The 26,575-nt window shown below is 42.5% G+C and overlaps 1 protein-coding gene across 1 annotated transcript in view; it reads left to right on the top strand.

Moving 5' to 3' along the window:
* The window catches only part of GALM (galactose mutarotase), a gene marked incomplete at its 5' end in the record, with an annotated part of 108,503 nt that overhangs the window by 21,337 nt on the left and 60,591 nt on the right, over positions 1-26,575 (top strand). Inside the window, 2 exons of the mRNA XM_082250190.1 lie at positions 1,788-1,942; positions 16,982-17,188. Of these exons, the coding sequence (XP_082106316.1) occupies positions 1,788-1,942; positions 16,982-17,188 (362 nt within the window). The remainder of the gene's footprint in view (positions 1-1,787; positions 1,943-16,981; positions 17,189-26,575) is intronic.

Genomic DNA, 26,575 nt, shown 5'->3' with positions numbered 1-26,575 from the left:
GGTCCATTTCCATCTGACCGTCCCATAGAGAACAGCGGGGCTGTGTCTGCTCTGCATAGCGGAGCAGACACGGACCTGTCATCTGCCTGCTCAGCAGGGATCGGTGGAGAGATCCCCTGTGGATGTGCATTATGCTCTGTGCGAAAGGGGCCTAAGATTGGAAAACAATATGCTGTTGTGGTCTGGTTGTTACAAAGTGAGGCTACTGCTTCTATTGTGGATTTTTTTTTTTTGGTATAGTTTCCCCATAAGGAGATTTATATAGGTAGTAGCAATTCTGATATGCACAGTGACATTTTGTTAGTGTCCAGATGTCTAATGTGTGTGTGAGAATATTTCCCCATGCTATTATAGACAAACCATTGTCACAAACATAGTGGATACTTTTGTACCATGCAATCCAGTTGGCAGCACGTCTTAAAAGTAGTGCATGCACTACATTTGGTGTGATTTTAGCCCACTCAAAATGGATTGGCTGAAATCGCACAGCATGTGAATCGCACAGGAATGCATAGTGTTCCTGTGTGATTTATGTGCAGGCATGCTGTGAACTGGCCCCTAAAGCCTAGCACACACGGGCCGAATGTCGGGTGGCATCGTCTACTTCAATAGAAACCGGCCAACATTCGGTCGTGTGTACGGCAGCTGATCGGACAGAAGCCGGCCAAATGACGAATGGTCATGACCAAAAAAGGAGTGTTCTGGTGGGGGGGGGGGGGGGTTATCCATCTGTCAGAACACAGTGGCACATCAGGAGAGATTGCTGTACTAACATTGGATTTTTAGTACAGGGGCTCTAACCTGAGCTGTCCATTTTTTTTTACACTAGTAGTGTGTACAAGGCTTAAGGATCCCCTTCTGCCCCCTGTTGCAAAGTTATAGAAGTTACTTACAATGTTAACTGCATGTTTGTGAGATGTAGCGCTCTAAAAAAAAAAATGTTTGAAGTTGTATAAACTCTCAGCTACTATCCCTTCCAGGGGGGAGGGAGTTCAACATTTTTACTACTCCGTAAACTGTAGAGAGCCCTTTCCACAATCTAAGGTTAAACCGCTTTTCTTCTAACCTCAAATCGTGGCTGCGTGTTCTCTTCAGGGATCTTCGAGTAAATTACAGTTACTGAAGTCACTTTTTATATATTTGTACATTGTAATCATATGGACCTTTAGGCATCTTTTCTGCAGACTGAATAATTGTAATCTATGTAATCAATCCTCATAGCTGAGGTCCTCCATCTTCTTAATAATTTTGTTGCCAGTTGCTAAGCTCTTTCTAATTCAACCACATATCTTTTGAGAATTGGTGACAAAAACTGAACTGCATATTGAGGATGAGATTGAGCCAGTGTTTTGTAAAGGGGTAGAATTATTGATTTATCTCTTGAATGTACAGTTTTCCCTTTTTAATGCATAAGAATATTTTGCTGGTTTTGTTAGCAGTGACTTGACATCACTTGCTATTGCTAAGTCTGTGATTTAAAGGCACCCCCCAGATCCCTTTTTTATTTTTTCACTGATTCTCCCAGAGGAGCCTTTCCTCGTGTGTAATTTGCATTTGTATTTTTGGCTTCAAAGTGCATAACTTTACATTCCTCATTATTAAACCTTATAGGGCTCACTCAGAACTAATCCATGGAAGAGACACAGAATTCGTAGGGGGAGACAGTTGGGAATTGGCAGCCCCAGTCCACAGGTTAAACCTGTATTAGAGCCTATGCTCATCTGTAAATGATCGTGTGTATACTTCAAATCACAGCACATTTATTGAAAATTATTTTATTTTTCCAGGTTACATAGACAAACATCCCTATTTTGGAGCAGTGATTGGTCGCGTTGCAAACAGAATTGCCAAAGGTAGCTTTACTCTGGATGGTAAGGATTACCGTCTTCCGATCAACAATGGGCCTAATAGCATCCATGGAGGGCTTAAGGGCTTTGATAAGGTAAATAAGGGGTTTCTTTAGAAGATACAATTACACTGTAATCATCATGTATTCAGTACACTGTACTGTTGATTTGACTTATTTTCATGTATATTCACTCAAGTTTTTTTTTTTTACATGATTGTTTTGAAATAAATTGCTACTCTACTAATAAGTTGCTACTTTTTTCCTGCATATAATACTATCCAGGTATATCATATACTCATGCTTCCACTGTCCGCATAAAATATAAATATATTGAATATTAAACAATATTCACACTGGCAGCGCTTATCAGTTCAGCAACATGCTTTAATAATTTAAAATCTTCCCAGGGAGTATGGATGGGGGAACAAAATAATCCAGATGTATACGATGAAACGATTCAAAACACCTTCCTGTCACCCCACCATGTGCGACATCTCCCCTAGGGATTAAACACTCACCAGAAACCAAAGCAGGCTTTGATATTGGAAAGGTCGGGCCGTTCCGTCAGGATCAGTCTGCCTTTCCTCCTCTGATACCAACAGGACATGGACTTCACAACTGTGCTGAGTCCTCCCCTCACTCACACGAGTTTTTTCATCAAACACTCCTCTCCCAATGGGTATCATATGAAGGATGTATATAAAGGATAGAGGACTCCATAGCGTAACCCAGTTTATTGAATAATTCAAAACACACATTCCAAAACCCCGAGTCAATCTGCTTACATTAAATCAAACCTGACAAGCACAAACACAATGCCACAGATAGTGACTGCTGATCTCACTGCTGAAGCTCACAGCCCTTGCTCAAGCCGAATGATCGGGAGGCACATCACGATCTGTCGTCTAGGCAGCCTCGTGGTCATGCCCTGGCGAGTTTCGTTATTCGTCTTAGTCTGGGGCCGTGGTCACACGGCACAGCTACTGCTATTTATTATGCTGCCTATCAAGGTTATTGACACCCTCAGCAACATATGACTGTGCCAGGCTCCAACCTCCTCAGCATCAGTTAACTATATAGGGCTCTAAACCCATAACTACCAGCATACCACCACAATGGTACACTTTATAGGATGCAAAGTTAATATAAAGTGAGCAAGCCACATGATAAATAATATATAATGTATTAATATGCACAACCCATCCCCACTGCGTGACAGCAAAAAATCTGGATCAGGTGCAATTAACCACCCTAATATATCCTTCAATCCAGGATTCCAGTACCATACTCAAATTAAAGATAACATTGAGCATAAACTTCAAATGTACACATACTATATTGTACATTTATCTACTTCCAGATGCTTGTCACACTGCAGACATGAGAAACAAGGGGTATCTGTTACTCACTGACATTACCAATATCATTAGAATCGAATAAAAAACCTCCCCTAAAAAACTTCCCCTAAACATTAATCATATCTGGACTATATTAAAATGGGTTAATAAATAACATGTCATAATCGTATAACAATTCATAATATACATCCCCTTAAATATTGATAAGCAATTATATAAGTTTAAAACAAATAAAAAAAAAAACATAAAAAATACATAAAGTATATAAAAATAAATTAAATGTAATTAAAATACTGTCCTATTGGAAGCGCTGCTAGTGTGAACATTGTTTATTATTCAATATATTTATATTTTATGTGGCCAATGGAAGCATGAGTATATGATTTTATTTTGAAATAGCAGCAGCTATTATTTACAATATATCAGTGTTGTACTGTATCATCATCAATCGCTGGGTGAAAGAGATTTGTTTTGTATCCAGGTATATAGTTTGCTGATGGTTCTGTAGTATGACAGGCAGTATAATTTTTCTTAAAAGTTAAAAGATTAAAAGCGATTTAGTCACAGCATAAACTTTTACCTTCTGACATTAGCATTCTAATAGCAGTACAAATGATTGTTATTTTTGACAATCCATTATCTGCTTAATTAAAAAAATCTTCTTTACTGTTGCGATTTCTGCCTGTCTGCTGGCCATCTCTTTCCACAGCTTCATGGATTTTCTACATGCATTGCAACTTCTTCTCCATGCAATCTTTTAGTTTATTTTTCAATTTCTATGGACCACATATCTCATGGTACCTTGCTACTTGCAGGCAATGATTCCTGTACTCCAAATAGGTAGGAAAGGGGGGGTTCACCCCTAGTTGGGGGAGCCTGTGTGCGATCAAAAATGCATGCATCAATTTCTCCTCAATGTGAAGGAGGTCTAAATACCAGTTACGTCAAAGTACAAAAAATATAAAAAGATAGGAGAGACCCCCAAAAGACAGGTATAGAGTGACCCCAGGCGATTTGCAGTAAAAATTTAACAAATTTACATTGCAAATTTTAACCCTGCACATAACACCACATAACGTTGTTTTTGAAAATAACAATAAAAACGCACACTGGGTCCAGGAGCAAGTTGTGAAATATGAGAGACATTTAGCTACTAAGTAGTGGGGGTTGCAGTTTATGAGATTAGCTATAAACAGCAATATCCACGTAACAACCTATACCAATGAAAGGATATTCATCCCCTTAAAGTAACAACCGTCTCAAGAATAGCATAACCCCATGAGGAAGGGGAGTGCAGTACCACTGCATCAATCTAGGGTGCAGAAATATTGTAAGTAAATGTCAAGGGGGATGGATTTGTGACAAAGTTATGAGGAGAGCAGTGAGCAAAAGATTAAACAGGCAGTGTAATCAGGATGGACGCTGCAATAGCAGGGAGACGTGCTTCTTATTGAGCCTGGAGAGTGTGTTAGTGTTCGGCAGGCAAGGGTCAGATAAACAAATGATAGTCATTCATAGAGGCGGTGTGGTGGCTGACAGCCGACTCACTGTAAGTTGAAAGTTTGCGTCCCATCTAGGGGTTGCCGCCGCTCTCCTGGATTCCTCCCGGCCTGGAGTGTAGATCATCTCCGCCTGTCATTTTTACATCCCAGAGTCACTGTACGCTCAAGCTTCACTGGGCTACTCCACTGTATGTGCTTCAAAAGTTCCTCTTTATTGACGTTTCCTCTTAGTTCCTGGGCTGTCAGTTCCATCCAACATTCCTCTCGGGGAAAGATGCTCCCAGGGCCATGGTGTAGCATCCCTCGGTTTACATGTTTCGCCTGCCCAAATTCAAAGCAAGCTTCTTCAGAACCTCAGGAAGGCGCCCAAGGGGAATCTATTTAAGGAGATCTGATGATTACAGGTTTTTAATCAGATGAAAATGATCTTCCAAATTAACCCCTAAGGTGCTCCATATTGGGGATTCTCAAGCATAAAAAATAGTAACTTGAATTTTAATTAAGTTTAATTAAGATAGTTCATTGGTGGCTATGCAGTTACACTGGCTATACAAAATAATGAGTAGGAGGATAGAGATTTCCCTTTTAAAAGTATTGGATTCCTATAGACCCTTGGGTAAAGAATGTGGTAGGGACGGGGGTATATATATATATATATATATATACTTTAACTTAATTATAGTTATTTATTATATTATAATTGTAAATAGTGGGTTTGGGCTGCTCGTTCTTAAGAATTACATGCAAAATAATGGTACCGCTTTCAGCACCTAAAATCGGAAAGAATCATACGGCCAGGGAGGTTAAGGGACAAATTTATGCATTTATGCTGGTGGTAAGCCCAAATTTTGCTTTCTTTGGAAGATTGGTGGACTGTTTTGTTTTTCCATGCTAACAAATAAGAAGCTGTTTTGTTTGTCTTTTCGAAAAATTAGGACTGCTTTTACAAGTGTAGTGGACTAGTGAACATCAAATATCACAATATATACACTTTTTTCTGTCCTTAGGCAAATAAGGTTGCAATATATATAAATAAGTTGTGTTTGTTATGATTTGTTTATATAAGTGTATGTGTTTGTATGCAGATTTAAATTTTTGTTGTTGACTGACTATGCAAGTAAGGCCCCTTTCACACTGATGGATGGATCAGGTCCACCTGTCAGTTTTTTAGGCGGACCCAATCTGACTATCCATAGCTCTCTGTGGAGCGGCAGATGTTCGTCATTGGCTCCCACTGCTGTCAATCAAAAACTGTGACACGGGACCAGGGGTCTATGGATGCAGCAGCGGAACTCGGGAGCGTGCCTGCACTGGTGCCCCCATGGAAAGCGACTTTCCATAGGGGCACCCCAGAAGAAGAGGATTAGGGCTGTTCTGTGCAAAACCATTGCACAGAGCAGGTAAGTATAGGCATGTTTTTTTTTTTATTAAAAAAAAAAAAAAAAAAGTGAGGGTTTACAAAACGTTTTAAAGTGAATAACTCAAGACCAAGTTCACTATATGGACCCGTTATGTATTTATACATGTTGATCATATCCCCCTTAATCTCCTCTTTTCAAGAGAGAATCAATTAAGTTCCTCTAATCTTTCCTCATAGCGCCTCAATTGGGGATAGACTGATATGTTTTTTTCAGGGCCGATACCGATATTTTGGTCACAACGTATCGGTATCGGCCAATTTGGGCCGATATTTTGTACATTTAAAGTTTTGAAAAATAAAGACAATTTTTGACACAAATCTGGTTCTGAAAATGTTAATTTTTGTTTAATGCTTAATGGCTGGCACCCTGTAGTGGGTGACTGGCTGGCTGGCACCCTGTGGTGGGTGACTGGCTGGCACCCTGTGGTGGGTGACTGGCTGGCACCCTGTGGTGGGTGGATGGCTGGCTGGCATCCTGTGGTGGAAGGCTGGCTGGCACCCTGTGGTGGACAGCTGGCTGGCACCCTGTGGTGGACTGCTGGCTGGCACCCTGTGGTGGATGGACGGCTGGCTGGCACCCTGTGGTGGATAGCTGGCTGGCTGGCACCCTGTGATGGACGGCTGGCTGGCTGGCACCCTGTGATGGACGGCTGGCTGTCTGGCACCCTGTGGTGGGTGACTGACTGTCTAGCACCCTGTGGTGGGTGGCTGGCATCCTGTGGTAGGTGGCTGGCTGGCACAGGGGATTTGGGTGGCTGGCTGGTACAGTTTCTGTGGCTGGCTGGTACAGGGCCTGTGGGTGGCTGTCTGTCTGGCACCCTTTTCTGTGGGTGGGTGGCTGGCTGTCTGGCACCCTTTCTGTGGGTGGCTGGCTGTCTGGCACCTTGTCTGTGGGTGGCTGGCTGTCTGGCACCCTGTGGTGGGTAGCTGGCTAGCTGGTACCCTGTGGTGGGTGGGTGGCTGGCTGGCACAGGGGCTGTGGGTGGCTGGCTGGCTGGTACAGTGCCTGTGGGGGGCTGGTACAGGGCCTGTGGGGGGCTGGCTGGCTGGTACAGGGCCTGGGGGTGGCTGGCTCGCTGGTACAGTGCCTGTGGCTGGCTGGCTGGTACAGGGCCTGTGGATGTGGGTGGCTGGCCCTGGGCTGCTGTGGTTGGGTGTATGGCTGTGATGCATTCCCGCGAGACTAGTCCCGACTCCAGATAAGGCTGTCCAAGGTGAGGCAGGCGGCCTAAGAAGGCAGAATGGCTACACAAAAATATCGGCAATATCACCCAGTTCCGGGGCCGATACTGATATATCGGGGAAAGTGCATATCTGCCCTCAATATATCGACCTTGCCGATGATCGGTCTATCCCTAGCCTCCATGCCTCCTATCAGTTTGGTTGCCCCTCTCTGCACTTTCTCCAGTTCCCCGATATCCTTTTTTGAGAACTGGGGCCCAAAACTGAACTGCATATTCCAGATGAGGTATTACTACTAATTTGTACAGGGGCAAAATTATCTCTCTCTGTCTCTCTTTGCTTGCTTCTTGGCATTGGTGAACAAACACTTTAATTCATTGTCAATTTTTTATTTTAGTACAAAAAGTACTATAGGGATGGATCCCTGTCTGACCTGATTGTAATCGAATTCTCCCTCCCCCTCCATTCTAATTGAAATACTCCTCCAGCCTTCCCATAAACTTCTCCCCCAGCACAGCAGACCCCCTTCCATTTAGGTGCAAACCATGTTTAGCATATAGGTTGTACCCCAATGAAAAGTTAGCTCAGTGCTCAAGAAACCCAAATCCTTCCTTCTTACACCAGGTCTTTAGCCATGCATTTAGCTCTCTAATCTCACCTGTTTACCTGTATTGCGGATGGCACGGGCGATATTTCAGAGAATATCACCTTGCCTTCAACTTGCAGCCGGGTTCTTTAAATTGATTCTTAAAGCGGTGTTCCAGCTGGGGAAAAAAAATTAAAAAGACAGCAGCTACAAATACTGTAGCTGCTGACTTTTAATATATAGACACTTACCTGTCCAGGGAGCCTGCGATGTCAGCGTCCAAGCATATTTTCGGATCAGCTGCCGGGTGCTGCCACCACCATTTATTCTAAGAGAAACTGGCAATGAAGCCTTTCCCACTAGGCATGCGCGAAGTGCGCTGCGCATTCTAATTGGCTCAGGGGTGGGGGGAGGAGAAGGGGGACAGAACTTCCAAGGGACGGCGCAGCGGCGCGGACTCCCGGCAGTGGGGAAGGGTACCTGTAAAAAGACATATCTGTTCCCCCTCCCCCCCTGAAAGGTGCCAAATGTGGCACCGGGGAGGGGGGAGCAGATGAGTGGAAGTTCCACTTTTGGGTGGAACTTCGCTTTAAGGAGCCTTCACCGTCAATATATTCTGTCATTGGTTCCAACGTGGACTAAGACAGCTGGGTCATGCTCAGCCCCTCCCAGTGATTTATCAACCCAGTCCACCATATGCCGAACTCTGGCACCAGGGAGACCGCAATCCATTTGGTTTAGGTGATCCTGAAGACAAATTATTCTATCAGTCCTTCTGATTATAGATTCCCCTATTATTACCAACTTTCTAGGCCTTCCTGCACTACTCTCACCACCCCTACTAGATGGGCTGCTCTCCCGGCATTTAAGGCTGCCATCTCTGAGCTTGGCCTTGATTCCATGTTCTATGCAATGCCAAGCTGTAGCAAGCAAAGCTAGCAGACTATTAGCATGAATTAACAAAGTACCTGCGCTGCTTATAAACGGAACTGTATAACTTATGATCAAATAAATAATTGTGCTAAAATTATGCTCATCAGTGATGTACTAAAAGTGCTCGTGCATAGACTGTGTCTAATATAACCATTATGCAATCATTATAAATCAATATGATTATACAAAATATAAATATAAAACATAAATTGGTGAATAAATATATTCCAAAATTAATTCTTGTGTAAAAAGAATAGTTCATATAGTCTTCATTCAGTATTATTAAAGTGAAAGTCTCTGTGGTCATAAAAGTGCTACGTGCTCATACAAAGTGCCGGTGCTCAGTCCTAGTGAGTAGGTGCTCCCCTCTGTTCCCCACTCACCAGAAGCTGAGTAATAAATCGCCTTATAAGTAATCCTAGGTGATGACCACCTCTATAGGCCACCAGCCAGAAAGTTGTAGCAGTCCTCTGCCGCTCACAGCATCCAGATATTGCTCATAGGTTTCATGAAAAGAAAAGTGCTATCATCGTGCAGTATTTCCAAAAACGTTATTCTTCACGCAAATAAAAAGATACACTAACAATATTGTAGAAATATGTCCGCCTTATACAATCCCACGGGCTGCCAAACGAATGGCCGTGCGCTTCACCCGTGTGTCCGGAACCCGGAAGTCAACTTATATTTATATAATCATATTGATTTATAATGATTGCATAATGGTTATATTAGACACAGTCTATGCACGAGCACTTTTAGTACATCACTGATGAGCATAATTTTAGCACAATTATTTATTTATTTGATTATAAGTTATACAGTTCCATTTATAAGCAGCGCAGGTACTTTGTTAATTTATTGATTGAAAGGTACCCCCCTTTTTTACCAGCAGCAGCTTATTTATATTATTTATTGATTTTTATACACGTATTTACCGTAATAGGTGATCCTAAGCGCTAGCCCTCTGTACTTTACTAGACTATTAGCATGAACACATAGGTGTTTAGAGGCATTTACAAGAGGCAGAAAAAAATAACTCACAGCCAGTGCGTCCAGGAGCAGCAGAGTTTTGGCCGAAAAAATGCTTTATGCGCCTAGACGCGTTTAGTGCTGGAGCATTTGTTTATTTCAGTGGACAGAATAAATGATTATTCTGGCCAATAAAATAATGTAACACCCAAGCCCTTGATGTGCCTATACGATTATGAGGAGATATGAATGCAATTTACAAATATTTAACCACCTCCCGCCCGTGCTATAGCCGAAAGACGGCTACAGCGCGGGCTCTAATTTACGGGAGGCTGTCTTTAAACGGGCTCCCAGTAACAGGCTCCCCGTGCGCTCCCGCGAGCGTGCATCGGGCAAAATCTGTGTCGGCTGTGTCCCTTGGACACAGCCAATCACAGATCGTGGTGAATGGCCAATCACAGCGGCCATTTACCACGTGATCGGAACGTCCAATGAGAGATGATCTCAAATGTAAACATATGAGATCATCTCTCATTGCCAGCTTCTCCCAGAGACCGTGTGAGGAAGAGGAGAGCCGATCGGCGGCTGCTCCTCATAGGGGACACAGAGAAATGTAATCAGGGCACTGATCACCAGTGCACTGATTACACAAGAGGGAAATACATCGCGGATCGGGTGGACAGATTACTGGGTGGGGCTGGGGAAGACCCAGCTGTCATGGTACACGTGGGTACCAATGACATAGGCAGAGGAAGACGGAGAGTCCTAAACGATTTCAGGGACTTAGGCGCTAAGTTGAGGACTAGGACCTCCAAGGTAGTATTTTCCGAAATACTACCTGTACCTCGAGCCACACCAGAGAGGCAGCGGGAGATTAGGGAAGTTAACGAGTGGCTGAGGAGCTGGTGTAGTAAGGAGGGTTTCGGGTTCCTGGAGAACTGGGCCGACTTCTCAGTCGGTCACCGGCTCTTTGGTAGGGACGGATTGCACCTAAATGGGGTGGGTGCAGCCGTACTGGGTGCGAGGATGGCCGAAAAGTTAGAGGGGCTTTTAAACTAGGGAATGGGGGGGAGGGTACAGATGTAGAATTAGCCAGTGGAAAGCAAGATTCAGAGGGCAGAAATGGGGGCATTAGCGGTAGGGTGTTCGGAGCTCCTAAACCCAGGGTGGGTACGGGGAAAAATCAAGAGAGCAGCCTAAAAACATCAAATGAGGATAAATGTAACCAATCTAAATTACGAGGCTTGTATACCAATGCCAGAAGCCTGGCCAACAAGATGGGAGAGCTGGAGCTGCTGATGTTTGAGGAGGACTTAGATTTTGTGGGGATAACTGAGACTTGGTTCGACAGCTCTCATGATTGGATGGCGACCATTCAGGGGTATTCCCTTTATCGCAGGGATAGAGAGGGTAAAAAAGGGGGAGGGGTATGTCTGTATATTAAGAACAGTATACAGGTAAATATGAGGGATGATATTAATGGAGCTATGGACGAGGCAGAATCCCTATGGGTAGAGCTTCAAAGGGAAGTCACGGTGGGGAAGGTAATATTGGGCGTATGCTATAGGCCCCCCAACCAGAGTGAGGAGGGGGAGGCGGACCTCATGTTACAGATAGGATTGGCAGCAAGGATGGGAAATGTCATTATAATGGGGGACTTTAATTATCCAGATATAGACTGGGCAGAAGGAACCGCGCACTCAGCCAAGGCTAGGCAGTTCCTAAATATTTTGCAGGACAATTTCATGGGTCAGATGGTGAATGCACCGACAAGAAACAATGCGGTACTTGACCTACTGATTACCAACAATGCAGACCTGCTCACGGATATAGAAATACGGGAAAACTTAGGGAGCAGTGACCATAGGTCAATTGGTTTCAGTATTAATCACAGTAATAGGAAACACAAGGGTAATATTAAGACGCTGAATTTCAAAAGAGCCAATTTCCCTAAACTGCGCTCACTGCTAGAAAATATAAAATGGGATAGAACCCTGGGAACAAAGAACACGGAGGAAAAATGGGAGTGCTTCAAGAGCATACTTAACAAGGGGGTGGGCCAGTGCATTCCACTGGGAAATAAATTTAAAAGAACAAAACTAAACCCTGGGTGGCTAAACTCCAACATAAAAATGTATATTAGAGCTAAAGAAAAGGCCTTCAAAAAATACAAGACTGAGGGGTCAGTGGCAGCATTTAAGCATTATAAAGAGTGTAATAAGAAATGTAAAGATGAAATCAGTGCGGCTAAAATAGAACACGAGAGACATATAGCGGAGGAGAGTAAAAAGAACCCCAAGAAGTTCTTTAAGTATATAAACAGTAAGAAAGCGAGGCCAGAACACATTGGCCCCATAAAAGATGATAAAGGAAAAATGGCCACTGAGGACAGAGAAAAGGCGGAAGTGTTAAATAATTTCTTTTCTTCAGTCTTCACAAAGGAATCGGGGGTCTACACGAACCCAGCTTGTAAGGCCGAACTAAATAATACACCTCAGGAAGTGCCGCCATGGCTAACAGAAGATAGACTTAGAGCTAAACTAGAGAAGCTTAACATAAATAAATCCCCGGGACCGAATGACTTGCACCCGAGGGTTCTTAAAGAGCTCAGCCAGGTGATTGCCAGACCATTATTCTTGATCTTTATGGATAGTTTACAGACGGGTATGGTGCCAGCTGATTGGAAAAAAGCCAACGTGGTACCAATATTTAAAAAGGGGCCGAGATATATCCCGGGTAACTATAGGCCGATGAGCCTAACATCTGTAGTCTGCAAAATATTGGAGGGGATGTTAAGGGACCACATACAAGACTTTAGTAATGAAAACGGTATTATAAGTATTAATCAGCACGGATTCATGAAAAATCGTTCGTGCCAAACCAATCTATTAACCTTCTATGATGAAGTGAGCTGCCACCTAGATAAAGGTAAGCCTGTGGATGTGGTGTATCTGGACTTTGCAAAGGCCTTCGACACCGTTCCCCACAAACGCTTACTGTACAAACTAAGGAAGATAGGTATGGACCATAAGGTGAGTACCTGGATAGAGAACTGGCTCCAGGGGAGAGTACAGAGGGTGGTGATTAATGGGGAGTACTCGGATTGGGCGGGTGTGGAAAGTGGGGTCCCCCAGGGTTCTGTCCTGGGACCAATCCTGTTTAATTTATTCATAAATGATCTAGAGGAGGGGATATCTAGTACAATCTCAGTATTTGCGGATGATACTAAATTAGGCATGCCAATATCTTCTATGCAGGATGTGGAAACCTTGCAAGCGGACCTGAACAAAATAACGGAGTGGGCAACTACATGGCAGATGAGATTTAATGTTGAAAAATGTAAAGTAATGCACTTGGGGGCCAGAAACCAGAAAGCAAGCTACTCGCTAGGGGGGGAACCTCTGGGTGAGTCTAGGATGGAAAAGGACTTAGGGGTACTGGTAGACAACAGGCTTGGCAGTGGCATGCAATGCCAGGCCGCAGCAAGCAAAGCCAACAGAATACTGGGATGTATAAAAAAGGGGATTCACTCCAGAAATAAAGAGATTATTCTCCCGCTCTACAAGACTCTGGTCCAGCCACATCTGGAGTATGCTGTCCAGTTCTGGGCACCGGTCCTCAGGAAGGATGTGCTGGAACTGGAGAAAGTCCAGAGAAGGGCAACAAAAATAATTAGGGGGATGGAGGACATCAGCTATGAAGAAAGACTACAAGCCCTGAACTTATTCTCTCTGGAGAAGAGACGATTGAGGGGGGATATGATATCAATGTACAAATACTGTACTGGCGACCCGAGCATAAGGAACAAACTATTCAGAGAAAGGAGATACAATAAGACTCGTGGCCACTCACTAAAACTAGAGGAAAGGCGGTTTAACCTTAAAGTGCGTAAGGGGTTCTTCACTGTAAGAGCGGTAAGGATGTGGAATTCTCTTCCACAAGCAGTCGTATCAGCAGGGAGCATTGATAGTTTCAAAAAACTGTTAGATGGACACCTTAAAGACCACAACATACAGGGGTATACAATGTACGGCTAAAAGCAAACACACACACACATCATAGGTTGAACTGGATGGACTGATGTCTTTTTTCAACCTCACTAACTATGTAACTATGTAACTATGAAATAAAATGCTATCAGTGCCCACAGTGCCCACCATCAGTGCACCCATCAGTGCCCATAGTGCTGCCAGTCAGTGCCCATCAGTGCCTGCTCATCTAGGCACTGATGGGCACTGACTAGCAGCACTATGGGTACTAAGTGTGGGCACTGGTGGTGCTGCCCATCACTGCTCATAGGTGCTGCCCATCAGTGTCCATCAGTGCCACCCGTCAGTTTCCATCAGTGCCACCCATCAGTGTCCATCAGTGCTGCCCAGCAGTGCCACCTCTCAGTGCCCAGCAGTGCCACCTCTCAGTGCTCATCAGTGCCGCCTATCAGTGCCACCTATCAGTGCTCATCAGTGCGGCATATTAGTACTTCCTCATCAGTGCCACCTCATCAGTGCCCATAAGTGCCACCTCATCAGTGCCCATAAGTGCCACCTCATCAGTGCCCATAAGTGCAGCCTATCAGTGTCCATCAGTGCCGCCTCATCAGCGCACATCAGTGAAGGAGAAAAATGTATTTATTTTCAAAATTTACTCACAGAAAATAAGAAACTTTTTTTTTTTTCAAAATTTTCCGCCTTTTTTTCTTTTTTTTTTGTAAGAAATAAAAAACCCAGCAGTGATTAAATACCACCAAAAGAAAGCTCTATATGTGTGAAAAAAATGATAAAAATGTCATATGGGTGCAGTGTAGCATGACCGCGCAATTGTCATTCAAAGCGTGAGAGCGCTGAAAGCTGAAAATTGGCCTGGGCAGGAAGGGGGTGAAAGTGCCCTATAGGCAAGTGGTTGAATAGTGATTCTATCATTGGCACAAAACTGTTCAGTCTCAGGTTGCTTAAGAAGACATGCGAGCACTCAATGAAGTTGAAAGTTGAAAAGCAGTGCAATGTTAAACTGTGTAAGGGGTTCTACTGTTAGAACAGTAAAAACCCCTTTTAACTAATGAAACCACCAAGCTACTGACTTACTCTCTTGTTATATCTTGCCTTCACTATTGCAACTCTTTTGTCATAGGTCTACCTCTACACAGACTATCCCCCATTAAATCTATCATGAATGCTGCTACCGGACTCCTCTACCTTACCAACTGCTCACTGTCTGCAACCCCTATCTGCCAGTCCGTCCACTGGCTTCCCTTTGCCCAGCAATTACATTCAATATACTAACACAAAAAAAACATTCACAACTCTGCTCCAATCTACATCACAAATCATGTCTCAAAATTGCACCCAAGCTGTCCTCTTTGCTCCTCATAACTCCTGCTCTCTAGTTCATTTGTCTCCTCCTCGCCACCAGAACCACCCCCATCCTCTGGAACTTTTTACCCTTAATCTGTCTGGCTATCTCTACTCTTTATTGATTAAAAGAGTTATGGTGAATTGTTAATTATTTATTTTCGTGAAAACCAATAGACAAGGCCGAGACCATTATTAATCCAGTTTGGTGTGTCTAGTGTATGTTTGGAGTTTATGCCGCCTATGGTCCTATGTTACATCACTTCCACTTTCAATGCAAAACATGACGTCACTTTCACACCTGCAAATCATGTAGTGTTTCCATCTTTTTGTTCAATCCCTGTATGTAGCCAGTTTGAATTAGGATCTTGTGAGACCTGGGGGCTTCAGATGTGATAGCATCTACCAAAGATCCCTAGGAAAGGGGCAGGTTAAGAACCTTCCTCCAAAATCTGGAACGCATGGAGCACAACCCCCACACATGGAGTACATCCTCTGGGAGGGAGCAGCCCCGAAAACAGGTGCCAGAGGAATTTGTGCAAAGGTGTGCCAAATGAGTTGGAATCATATACCACCTGGAGACCAATTTAAAGGGCTGATTCGAGTGTGAGCATGTTGATTGAGCAAGAGGCAATTGTGATCCTTTCTTTGTATATTTCATGAACAAAAAATAAAGTGACCTAAATGTGCAATGGTCCAGAGCATTATCCAGAACGATGCAACAATTAAACTTGTCATTACATCCCAACTCTCAAGGGGAAATGAGCAGACATGGCAATTATATGGTAGATCAGAGAACTGCTTTCCATGTTGCAGCTGCACTACATCCATGATAAAAACATCTAAAGGAACGTAATCATACATTACCAAAAATTTAAAACTTTCACAGTGCTAAAATAACGCCTATGTCAAACACTGAAATTGCTCCCCTGTACAAACCATCTGACACCCATATTTGAGATTACTTTTCTGTAATCTCATCTTAAAATTGCAAGTCAGACTTATTCTTTAAATTAAAAATATATCCATAATTATTACCTGCATTTCTCCGGGTATTAATCAGCAGAGGGTGTATACACAATAAAGAAATTTCAGGAACCATAGGAAAAATGAAAAGGTAGTGGATGGGGTAAAGGAGCTTTATAGTAAAATCAGATATTTTATAGCAATGAGAAGCAAATTAGCCATGCAGAAAATACAAAAACGGAGAGCGAGCAGACAAATGAAGGACAGCGGGGAGACAAGGCAAGCATGGTCTGGAGTGACTGTGAAATGGAGAGTTACAAAGGCAAAAGTATTACAAAAAAGCATGATAGTAATGAGGATGAATGAGAGGAGAGCAAGTTCCATTGTGGTGGGAGAAATTAGAGATTGGAGTGTGAAAATGTCCATCAAATGAGGTCAGGACAATCTGGCTGGAGGAGTGTGCACATTATTTCTAGAGTAAATATCAGTCAGAAAGCTGATCAAAAGCCTAATTGTATTAACTATAGAATCATAACAGCCATTTTTGAAAAGACACATGGGGGTTTATTTACTAAAGGCAAATCCACTGTGCACTTGGAAGTACAGTCGCTGTAGATCTGAGGGGGACATGCAAGGAAAATAAAAAAATAGCATTTTTGCTTGCACATGATCGGATGATAGATTTGAGCAGAGCTTCTCCTCAGATCTACAGCAGTGCAATTGCAGTGCACGGTGGATTTGCCTTTAGTAAATAAACTCCATAGTTCAGTCATAATTCTCTATATATGTTTTCTTCTTTTTTGTTTTTTGTCTTTTCATGTTCCTTGCAACTGGGGATATTGTTTGTGTAATAAATCCTTTATTGCAGGTGTTCTGGACTCCAGAGGTGGTTGAAAATGGTGTCCAATTCTCTTACACAAGTGGCGATGGAGAGGAAGGATACCCTGGGGAGTTAAAAATCTGGGTGACTTATACACTTGTTGGCAATGAACTGGCTGTAACTTATAAGGCCAAGACCAGTAAGACCACACCTGTAAACCTAACAAATCATTCCTATTTCAATCTGGCTGGACAGGTAAGAAATCTTCAATATCCAGTTACGTGTCAACTTGCACGTAAAAAGGGTTAGACAAATTATTAAAAAAAACAATAAAGTTTCTTAGTTTATAAATATGTGCAGCAAAATTATATATTACAAACCACAATATAATTTTGCGATGTTCAGTAAAGAGTTTACTGTATTTTTACGCTTTGTGTGCAATTGTTTGTTGAGTCAAACTTTTTTAATATTGGATAAAGTAAAGACAGGTTAAAGCCCCTATCAGGTTATTTTTTTTCTGCTCATGTCACACTAGGGAATCTCTTTTCACTTCATGTCCATGAGAAACAACAGGAAATGAGACGTTATCGCACCAAAGTGAAACAAAATCCCATCTCTGAGAGTTGTCATAATAACAGGTGTCCCCATTGGAGGATTTTCCATCACTTTTGCTGATTCCAAAGTTTGCATACTTAACGTTTTAGCTCTGTAACAATGGTCACCAATAAAAGTAGGGTAGTGAATCTACCGGAACAGAACAGTAATATAAACCTAAAGAAGGAATATGGCCAAAGCTTTTTTGGCCATACTTCTATGAATCACAGGAGGGTGAATCATTCTGCACTCTGTGAACTGTTTTCACCGATAGTCACTCAGCTGGTCCAGGCTGTAGAAAGATCCCAACTTCAGTCAGGATTTACCCACATGCCTGGATCGGCAGCTGACTCAGCCTCTGAGCTGGCCAGCTGGTAGACTAAGCCAGTCTCTCAGCTGGACAGCTACTAGACTGAGCCAGCCAGCTGCTCCCTCCCCTCCCTAGACCAGCACTCCAATGAGTGCTGGAGGGGCAGAGCAGATGGCTGTTGACTGACAGTCATGGCTCTCTGCTCAGAGCGGAGGGGAGAACTGAGTAGTGGGTGGTGTTTGATCGCTCAGTTCTCACTGCAGAGACGGCGGGAGACAGATGCATCATTGGATAAATGCTGCATCCACCTACAGTAGGTGAGTATAAGGCTTTTTTTTTTTTTTTTATAACCCATACTTCTCTTAACTAAAGGTCTAACCCTTCCCTACTTTATGCAAAGACTTTAAAGATTTATTCCAATGATATGCAGTGTAGCAAACTATTTGAGCAATTTTGCTATAAAAAAGGTGGTTTAAAGTGCCATTTGGGGCAAAAACTGTCATGTTTATTATACAATACAGAACACAAGAATGGATTCTTAGACCATGGGTTATATGCTGCTACACTCAGATGATTGCACACATGCAAAAAGCTTTGTTGGGTTCACCCCCTAGTGTCCCTATATAACCCCATCCACTCTGTCAGGCTTCAGTTTTTTGCTAGTGTTCTTGGGCGATGGACACCTTCACCTTTTTGGAGAAGATTTTACTACTAAAATTTCACTAGATTTAGTTACCTCTTTCAACTCACACTTCTATCAAGATCTGACTGCTTACTGCCCATATGACTCATTAGCAGTTTTCGGATCGGTGTCCTTTGAGCACACCATAAAAACTGTACCAGGAACCCACAGCCATGGGGCTGGGCTGTAATATTTGCTCTGAGCACTGGATCCTATATTTGGTGCTCATCTTGGCATGTGGTACAACTAGTGTAGTTAGCCACAGTTTGCTATAAAGGCCCAGGGCCATGGTCTTTTCATATTGCACCCTGACGGTTAAAACCCTTTTGAATCCCCACCATAACCAGTTTCCCTGTACTCTTTTTCATACTGGTTTCTGACTTGCCTGTCTTGAAGGCTCTGTAGTATACAATACATCCTTACCTTACAAGACATACCATAGTGCTATGCATACAAGCAGCTCCTAAAGCACAGTTGTATAGATACTCACACTCTTAATTTTTTTCCAGACTTTATTATCTCACGTTTCGGCTTTTAAAGGGTTATGTTCTTATAATGTGAAGATAGGTTTTTGGATCTTACATTGGAAAGTTAGTAGTCGTTTCTGCCACCATCCCGAAAAAATTGTTTGTGGTTTGTGGTGCCTCAGGTCAGGTATGGGATTTTAAGGGCAGGAGTAACAGAGGTAGGCAGTAGTGATGCAGTAGGTAAAATTTATTTCTCTGTCGCTCATTGACAGACGCAGTCCTCTTGATTAATATCAAATCGGGTTATACTGCCCTCTACAGGAGTAGGACACTAGGCAGAAGGAAAACGTTCTGGCCACACCTTAGGGGCAGTCCCAGAGGGTATATACTCTCTCTCCCTGCTACAGGATGTCAGTTTTTTTCTGTCTAGTCAGGAGTAAGGACCTAAGTTCCTTGCTGGGATCTTTGGTCCTGGCAAGATTTTTTTAGAAAAATTTTTTTAGGCAGCTTTTTTTCTCCAGTTGTTCCTGTGAGATCTTCAAGCAAGTATGCTGAAACTGGGCGACGGGCTGGATGTTGAGATCCAGTGGTCACCCCAGTCAGCCTACGAGCGCGTGCAAGCCCTAGCTCCGCGCTGGGTCGGCCGCGACATAGTCCCACTGGACAGGGACTGACCCTGCGAGTTAAACGTCTCGCCGGGACGCCGACGACCAGTTGGAAACTGAGTCACGGCGTCCGTATTGGTCGACAGCCCCCCCACCTCGGTGGAGAGGGGTTCTGTCAGGAGTTGGCGCCCGCCTGTTCCGGTATGGTGAGTAAAATGTTCCCCCTCTCCCCCTGACAGGTTTGTGGGTGGACGTGGGCCCCTCCCTGGGATGATCGGACCCTCATGATCCTGGATCCCCCCTCTATCCTATAACAGGTGTCACAGATCCCCCTCTTGAGGGTGATTTAGTGAATAAGAACCAGAAGGCTTGGTTTGGGAGCTGACTATCGGAAGTCACTGTATGAGGGGCACTGTAAAGGGACCATGACTGAAGTCAGTGGCTGGCATTACTGTTAGGATGGCCATGTAAGAAGGTGATAGCATCCTACCTTATACATAACAAATACAAAAATATGTGCAGCGCTAAAGAAAGAAAAAAATGTATTATCCAACAAAATAAATTGTCCAATCACAGGAAGCATTCCTCAACGACGGAATAAACAATGGTGATGTAGAAAGTCCAATATGTATAAATTGGTGCAAATCAAATAAGTGCAGCAAATCCCGTCACCAGTGAAGGTAAAAATATGTTGCGCTCACCAGATAGATGGGACCCCAAACACCTTATGGTGTAGGAGTCAAACAGGCTTAAAATGATGGAGTGTCCCCACAGATTTTCACCGATTCCAATGGAAACCATGCAAATCTCCAGCAGATGGAATTTGTTCAGAGATTCCCCTTCAACATGGTGGATGGTGAATCCGAAAAGAAATGGAGGGACATATAGCGTAATATTGCTAATATCAATTTATTATCAATAAAGCTGATACACTTACAGACATCCGTGAAAGACAGGCATATAAAATGTAAAACAGCTGGGCTGACCAAGTCCTCTTTACATGTTTCGGCATAAATGCCTTTTTCAAAAGATAAAGTCAGCAAGTAGCTAGTACTCATATATATAGAAAAGTAAATCATTGGGTACACCTGTATGGAATGGGCGATGGACCGCAATAAAACCGGAAATAACACCGGCGTGCGTTCCAAACCTCACTTTGATATGGCGCCCAAACAGCAGGTTTATTGTGTTACAAGGGGAGTAACAACAGGAAGTGATGTAATTAAAAGTTTGACAGGAAATGACGTCTATGGGGGACGGCAATAGCCATCATCAACACCAAGCCTCGTTCTGAAATACAAAACCGGATATGTCGACATCACTTCCGGGATTGGGCGGAAGTGACGTCAACGGAATACGGCGGACCACTAAACCGGAAGATCGGGCGCATAAATCGCCATATCAACATCCGGAAAAGGGGACAGCTCGAATTAACCAATAGAACTAAGCTATATGACGCCAATAAAAGAACAAAAAGAAGACATAAAAAACAACATAATTATCGCACCAAGCTATAATATGTCCTCATATAGAAATGATTCAAAAATATGTCAAAAATGTGGGATATCTGTTTTGCAAAAAACAGATCATGGGATATCCTTAATGAAAAAAAGGAGAAACATATAATATACGGTCCATAGTCCATCTCCATATTTGGTGTCCCATAATACAGGATGTCTATATTAAAAAACATCATACGTTAAAACAATAACTAAATAATGTATACAGCCAATAAATGAATAAGGATGTAATAAAATATAAAAAAAAATTTAAAATTACATTAAGAATATTAAAACCATTAATGAAATTGATAGAGGGAAAAAGGGAACAACAATAATTAAAAATAACAAAAAAGCAGATAAAAATGATATAATGAATGGGATACACTAAGAAGTGTTTATAAAGGCGTTTATATCCCATTCTATATTTAACCCAAAGGGATAAGATTTCAGGGTATAGATCCAGTACGTCTCTCTCCTGGAGACACCACGAATTTTGGAGCCACCCCTCCAGGGAGGTACATACTGGTCTATAACCTGAAATAAAGTACCAGTGGGATCTTTATGGTGGTATGAAAGATAATGTTTGCCTACATTGTGCTTATCTTTACCTGTGATAATGCTAGTGATATGTTCATTAACACGCACATTAAATGCTCTAATAGTGCGTCCAACGTATTGCTTTTTACAAGGACACGTTATCAAATACACTATATGAGTGGTTATACAGGTGGCGAAAAACTTAATCTGATAAAGACTACCTGTGACAGAAGATTGAAAAGATGTAAATTTTCTTCTTCTATCACAGTTAAATTCGCACACTCTGCACCTCCGACAAGGATAGAAACCAATTAAGTCAGCAAAAAAATTTTTTGGCTTAATTGGTTCATCCGGTATATTAGGGGCCAATTGTCCCCTTAATGCAGGGGCACCCCTAAAAGTGACCGAAGGCCGCACAGGTAAGACAGTACCCAGAATGGAGTCATTTCTGAGCACATCCCAATGTTTAGAGATAATTCTCTTGATGGAATTATGCTGAATGGAAAAATTGGTGAAAAAGGACCATTTGGCAAAATCAGACTGGTTGCGGTTTTTATTCTTAGACCCAGAAAGTAATTGTGCTCTATCAATCTGTGCCACTTCCATTATAGTAGACTCAAGAACATCAGAATTATAACCCTTAACTGAAAACCTATCCTTCAACAGTTGTGCTTGCTGGAGGAATTCGTGCTCATGAGTACAATTCCTCCTGAGTCGGATAAATTGACTCTTGGGTATTCCACCCAACCAAGCCTTATGATGGCAACTGTCAACAGGCAGGTAAGAGTTACGGTCTGTGTCCTTGAAAAAAGTGCTAGTAACAAACTGGTTGTCTACTATGGAGATGTTCAGGTCCAAAAAATGGATGTTGGTGGGACTATGTTCAAAGGATAGGTGGATACCTCTCGTATTGTCATTCAGGAATGTCATGAATGTCTCGAGAGACAACACATCCCCCTTCCAAAGGAGGAGGATGTCGTCTATATAACGCACCCAAAGAACCAACTCGGGTGCGTCATAGGGATAGACGACATCCTCCTCCCATTTGGCCATAAAGAGGTTGGCCAAGCTGGGGGCAAACTTCGCCCCCATGGCCACACCCCTTTGCTGCAAATAGAATTGGTGGTTAAACCAAAAATAATTCCTCCCGGTAGCAAATATTAACAGATCTAGGATGAAATCTCGATGTAAAGGAGAGATGGAATTATCTGTCTTTAGAAAATGGTCAACAGCGTTTAATCCCAAATCATGAGGGATACAAGTGTAAAGAGAGGTGACGTCTGCTGTCACCATCAGATGCTCACCTTCCAACTTGATACTTTTCAGCTTGTTGATAACGTCACATGTATCCTTGACAAAAGAAGGAGTGTCAGTGACTAGCGGTTGTAAATAGAAATCAATATATTTTCCAATCCGCGATGTAATGGAATTAATGCCACTAACAATAGGGCGACCGGGGGGATTAGTTGGATTTTTATGTACTTTCGGTAGATAGTACATAACTGGAATACGGGGGGCTGTAGGAATCAGAAAAGCCTTTTCTTTCTTATTTAACAAGTTCTTTTCATAACCTTTATCCACCAACCTCACCAGTTCATTCTTAAAGGAGGTTGTAGGGTTGCTTTGTATTTTTATATAGGTGTCCTGATCACCTAAAATTCTACCCATTTCATCATAGTAGTCCTGCTTATCAAGGACAACGATACCGCCGCCCTTGTCTGCAGGACGTATTATGAGATCTTTTTGTTCACACAAAGATTTCAAACCCTTTCTCAGTTGGGGCTGTATATAGGGTTTCTTAGCAGGTAACTCAGCCAGATCTTTAAACACCAAATCTCTAAACACCGCCACTGATGGAGCAACCGGACCAGGGGGGTTGAATAAAGATGGATTAGATAATCCAGAATGTCTAATAGAAGAGGTATACTCTCGTGGTACCTCAGTTCTAGGATTAGACAGAATATACCTTTGTACATTTATCTTGCGCACATATTTGTGGACATCAATAAATGTACTAAATTTATTAATAGGTTTAGGTGGAGCGAACTTCAATCCCCTATCCAAGGTGTATAACTCGTCAGGACTGAGTTCCACCTTACTCAGGTTGAAGATACCGGATCCAATCAAGTTTTTATTCTTTTTTCTTTGGATCCGCCACCCCCCTCTGGTACCTCGCTTGGATCCGCGCCCCTTTTTCCCTTGTTGTGTTGCCGGGGAAAATCCCATTCATGACTAGGTCCTGGGCGTGGCTGATTGTAATCATAGGGTGAACTATTTTGATGATCATACTCATCATCATACGGACGAGATTGGTCATCTTTTCGAGGTTGTTGTCTCAAAGGAGAAAATCTATTATGTGTGTTCACATTATATTGTTTAGCATGTTGGGTAGAATTATATCGTTGTTGGGGGTAGGGTCTGAATGGAAGAGGAGAAAAATTTCTCTGATAATTCTCATTATGAACCCAATGTCCCCTAAGTGAATCAACAGGGTGAGGAGGATACCAGTTATTCCTACCGGAACTTCTTCCCTGTGGTGTTTGTGATGGATTATTACCCTTCCAATTTTGATTTTGGTTTTTCCCTTTCTTATTAGGGGGACCCTTATTCTTATGCTTCTTTTGTGTTTTGGGTGGAAGAGAAGCTTGAACAGAAGTGACCCCAGGGGCATTACCTCCATCTGAAGTTACATGGTCCATATGGTTAACATTATTTGAATCACTATTCAATAGATTCCTTTGCCATTGAAAGACAGTGCGATTATCATAATCGGACATGTCTCTCATATATTTTTTCTGTTTCTTAATTTTTTGTTCCCTTTCCTCTTTCTCTAAATACTTTTGAAGGTTTTCAGAGAGAGTTTTGTACTCAGCTGTGGTGTTAAAAGGGGTAACTTTTTCTTTTAACTCCTTGATCTCTTTATCTAAAGAGGTCAATTTAACACGTTTAATGTCAACAAGGTGCTGTAATAGCTTTAAGCCAGCATTATTAAAATAATCAGACCAAGCGTCTAAAGCTGTATCGCCTGATTGGGGAGACACCTCCCATCTGAGGCTTCTCGGGACCATTGATTTAGAAATATAGTATTCTAATTTATATTATAATTTATATTTTATATTTTATTACATCCTTATTCATTTATTGGCTGTATACATTATTTAGTTATTGTTTTAACGTATGATGTTTTTTAATATAGACATCCTGTATTATGGGACACCAAATATGGAGATGGACTATGGACCGTATATTATATGTTTCTCCTTTTTTTCATTAAGGATATCCCATGATCTGTTTTTTGCAAAACAGATATCCCACATTTTTGACATATTTTTGAATCATTTCTATATGAGGACAAATTATAGCTTGGTGCGATAATTATGTTGTTTTTTATGTCTTCTTTTTGTTCTTTTATTGGCGTCATATAGCTTAGTTCTATTGGTTAATTCGAGCTGTCCCCTTTTCCGGATGTTGATATGGCGATTTATGCGCCCGATCTTCCGGTTTAGTGGTCCGCCGTATTCCGTTGACGTCACTTCCGCCCAATCCCGGAAGTGATGTCGACATATCCGGTTTTGTATTTCAGAACGAGGCTTGGTGTTGATGATGGCTATTGCCGTCCCCCATAGACGTCATTTCCTGTCAAACTTTTAATTACATCACTTCCTGTTGTTACTCCCCTTGTAACACAATAAACCTGCTGTTTGGGCGCCATATCAAAGTGAGGTTTGGAACGCACGCCGGTGTTATTTCCGGTTTTATTGCGGTCCATCGCCCATTCCATACAGGTGTACCCAATGATTTACTTTTCTATATATATGAGTACTAGCTACTTGCTGACTTTATCTTTTGAAAAAGGCATTTATGCCGAAACATGTAAAGAGGACTTGGTCAGCCCAGCTGTTTTACATTTTATATGCCTGTCTTTCACGGATGTCTGTAAGTGTATCAGCTTTATTAATAATAAATTGATCTTAGCAATATTACGCTATATGTCCCTCCATTTCTTTTCGGATTCACCATCCACCATGTTGAAGGGGAATCTCTGAACAAATTCCATCTGCTGGAGATTTGCATGGTTTCCATTGGAATCGGTGAAAATCTGTGGGGACACTCCATCATTTTAAGCCTGTTTGACTCCTACACCATAAGGTGTTTGGGGTCCCATCTATCTGGTGAGCGCAACATATTTTTACCTTCACTGGTGACGGGATTTGCTGCACTTATTTGATTTGCACCAATTTATACATATTGGACTTTCTACATCACCATTGTTTATTCCGTCGTTGAGGAATGCTTCCTGTGATTGGACAATTTATTTTGTTGGATAATACATTTTTTTCTTTCTTTAGCGCTGCACATATTTTTGTATTTGTATTGTTGTATCACTTTCTTTAGTTCAGTGATTGGTGTCAGCTGCTTACACTATTCTTTTAAGTTAGCGCAATAATTTTTTCTCTATTTTGTTAGTTTACCTTATACATAAAGTTGCAATACAGGCCGATGCCTGTGCCTGGACTACCGCCATCCACAGGCCGCCATCCTCCCGCAGGCCGCACACCTCCTGCAGGCCGCACAGGCCGATAAACTACCTTCCGCAGGCCGCAGCAGGCCGCTGCCATCTTTCCACAGGGGCCGCCATCTTGGCGTAGCCTCGTGTCTCCAGCATGGGGGCGGCCATTTTGGAAGTGACCAGCTACCTCGAGGAGTAGCATGGGAGGCATGGCATGTAAAGGGGCGGAGCCGCCTCCTTTACTCGGGAAAAGGATCCAAAAGACTTCCTGTCTGTAAGAGACAGCGTTGAGAGTAGGTTGATAGAAACTTCTGTGCATCAGGTGGTGAGCCTTGGGGTCTCTCTCTCTCTCTGCGGGGTCCAAAGCAGGTAACACTGAGGGGCGCTGTTGCGCTGGGGGATTAAAAAAAAAAAAAAAAAAGTTTTTTTCTTTGC

The sequence above is a fragment of the Pelophylax lessonae genome (assembly GCF_965119305.1).
Source record: "Pelophylax lessonae genome assembly, chromosome: 3".
Taxonomy (NCBI): Eukaryota; Metazoa; Chordata; class Amphibia; order Anura; family Ranidae; genus Pelophylax; species Pelophylax lessonae.
The sequence above is the reverse complement of the archived record's forward strand: the minus strand, read 5'-3'. Positions and strand labels throughout refer to the sequence as shown.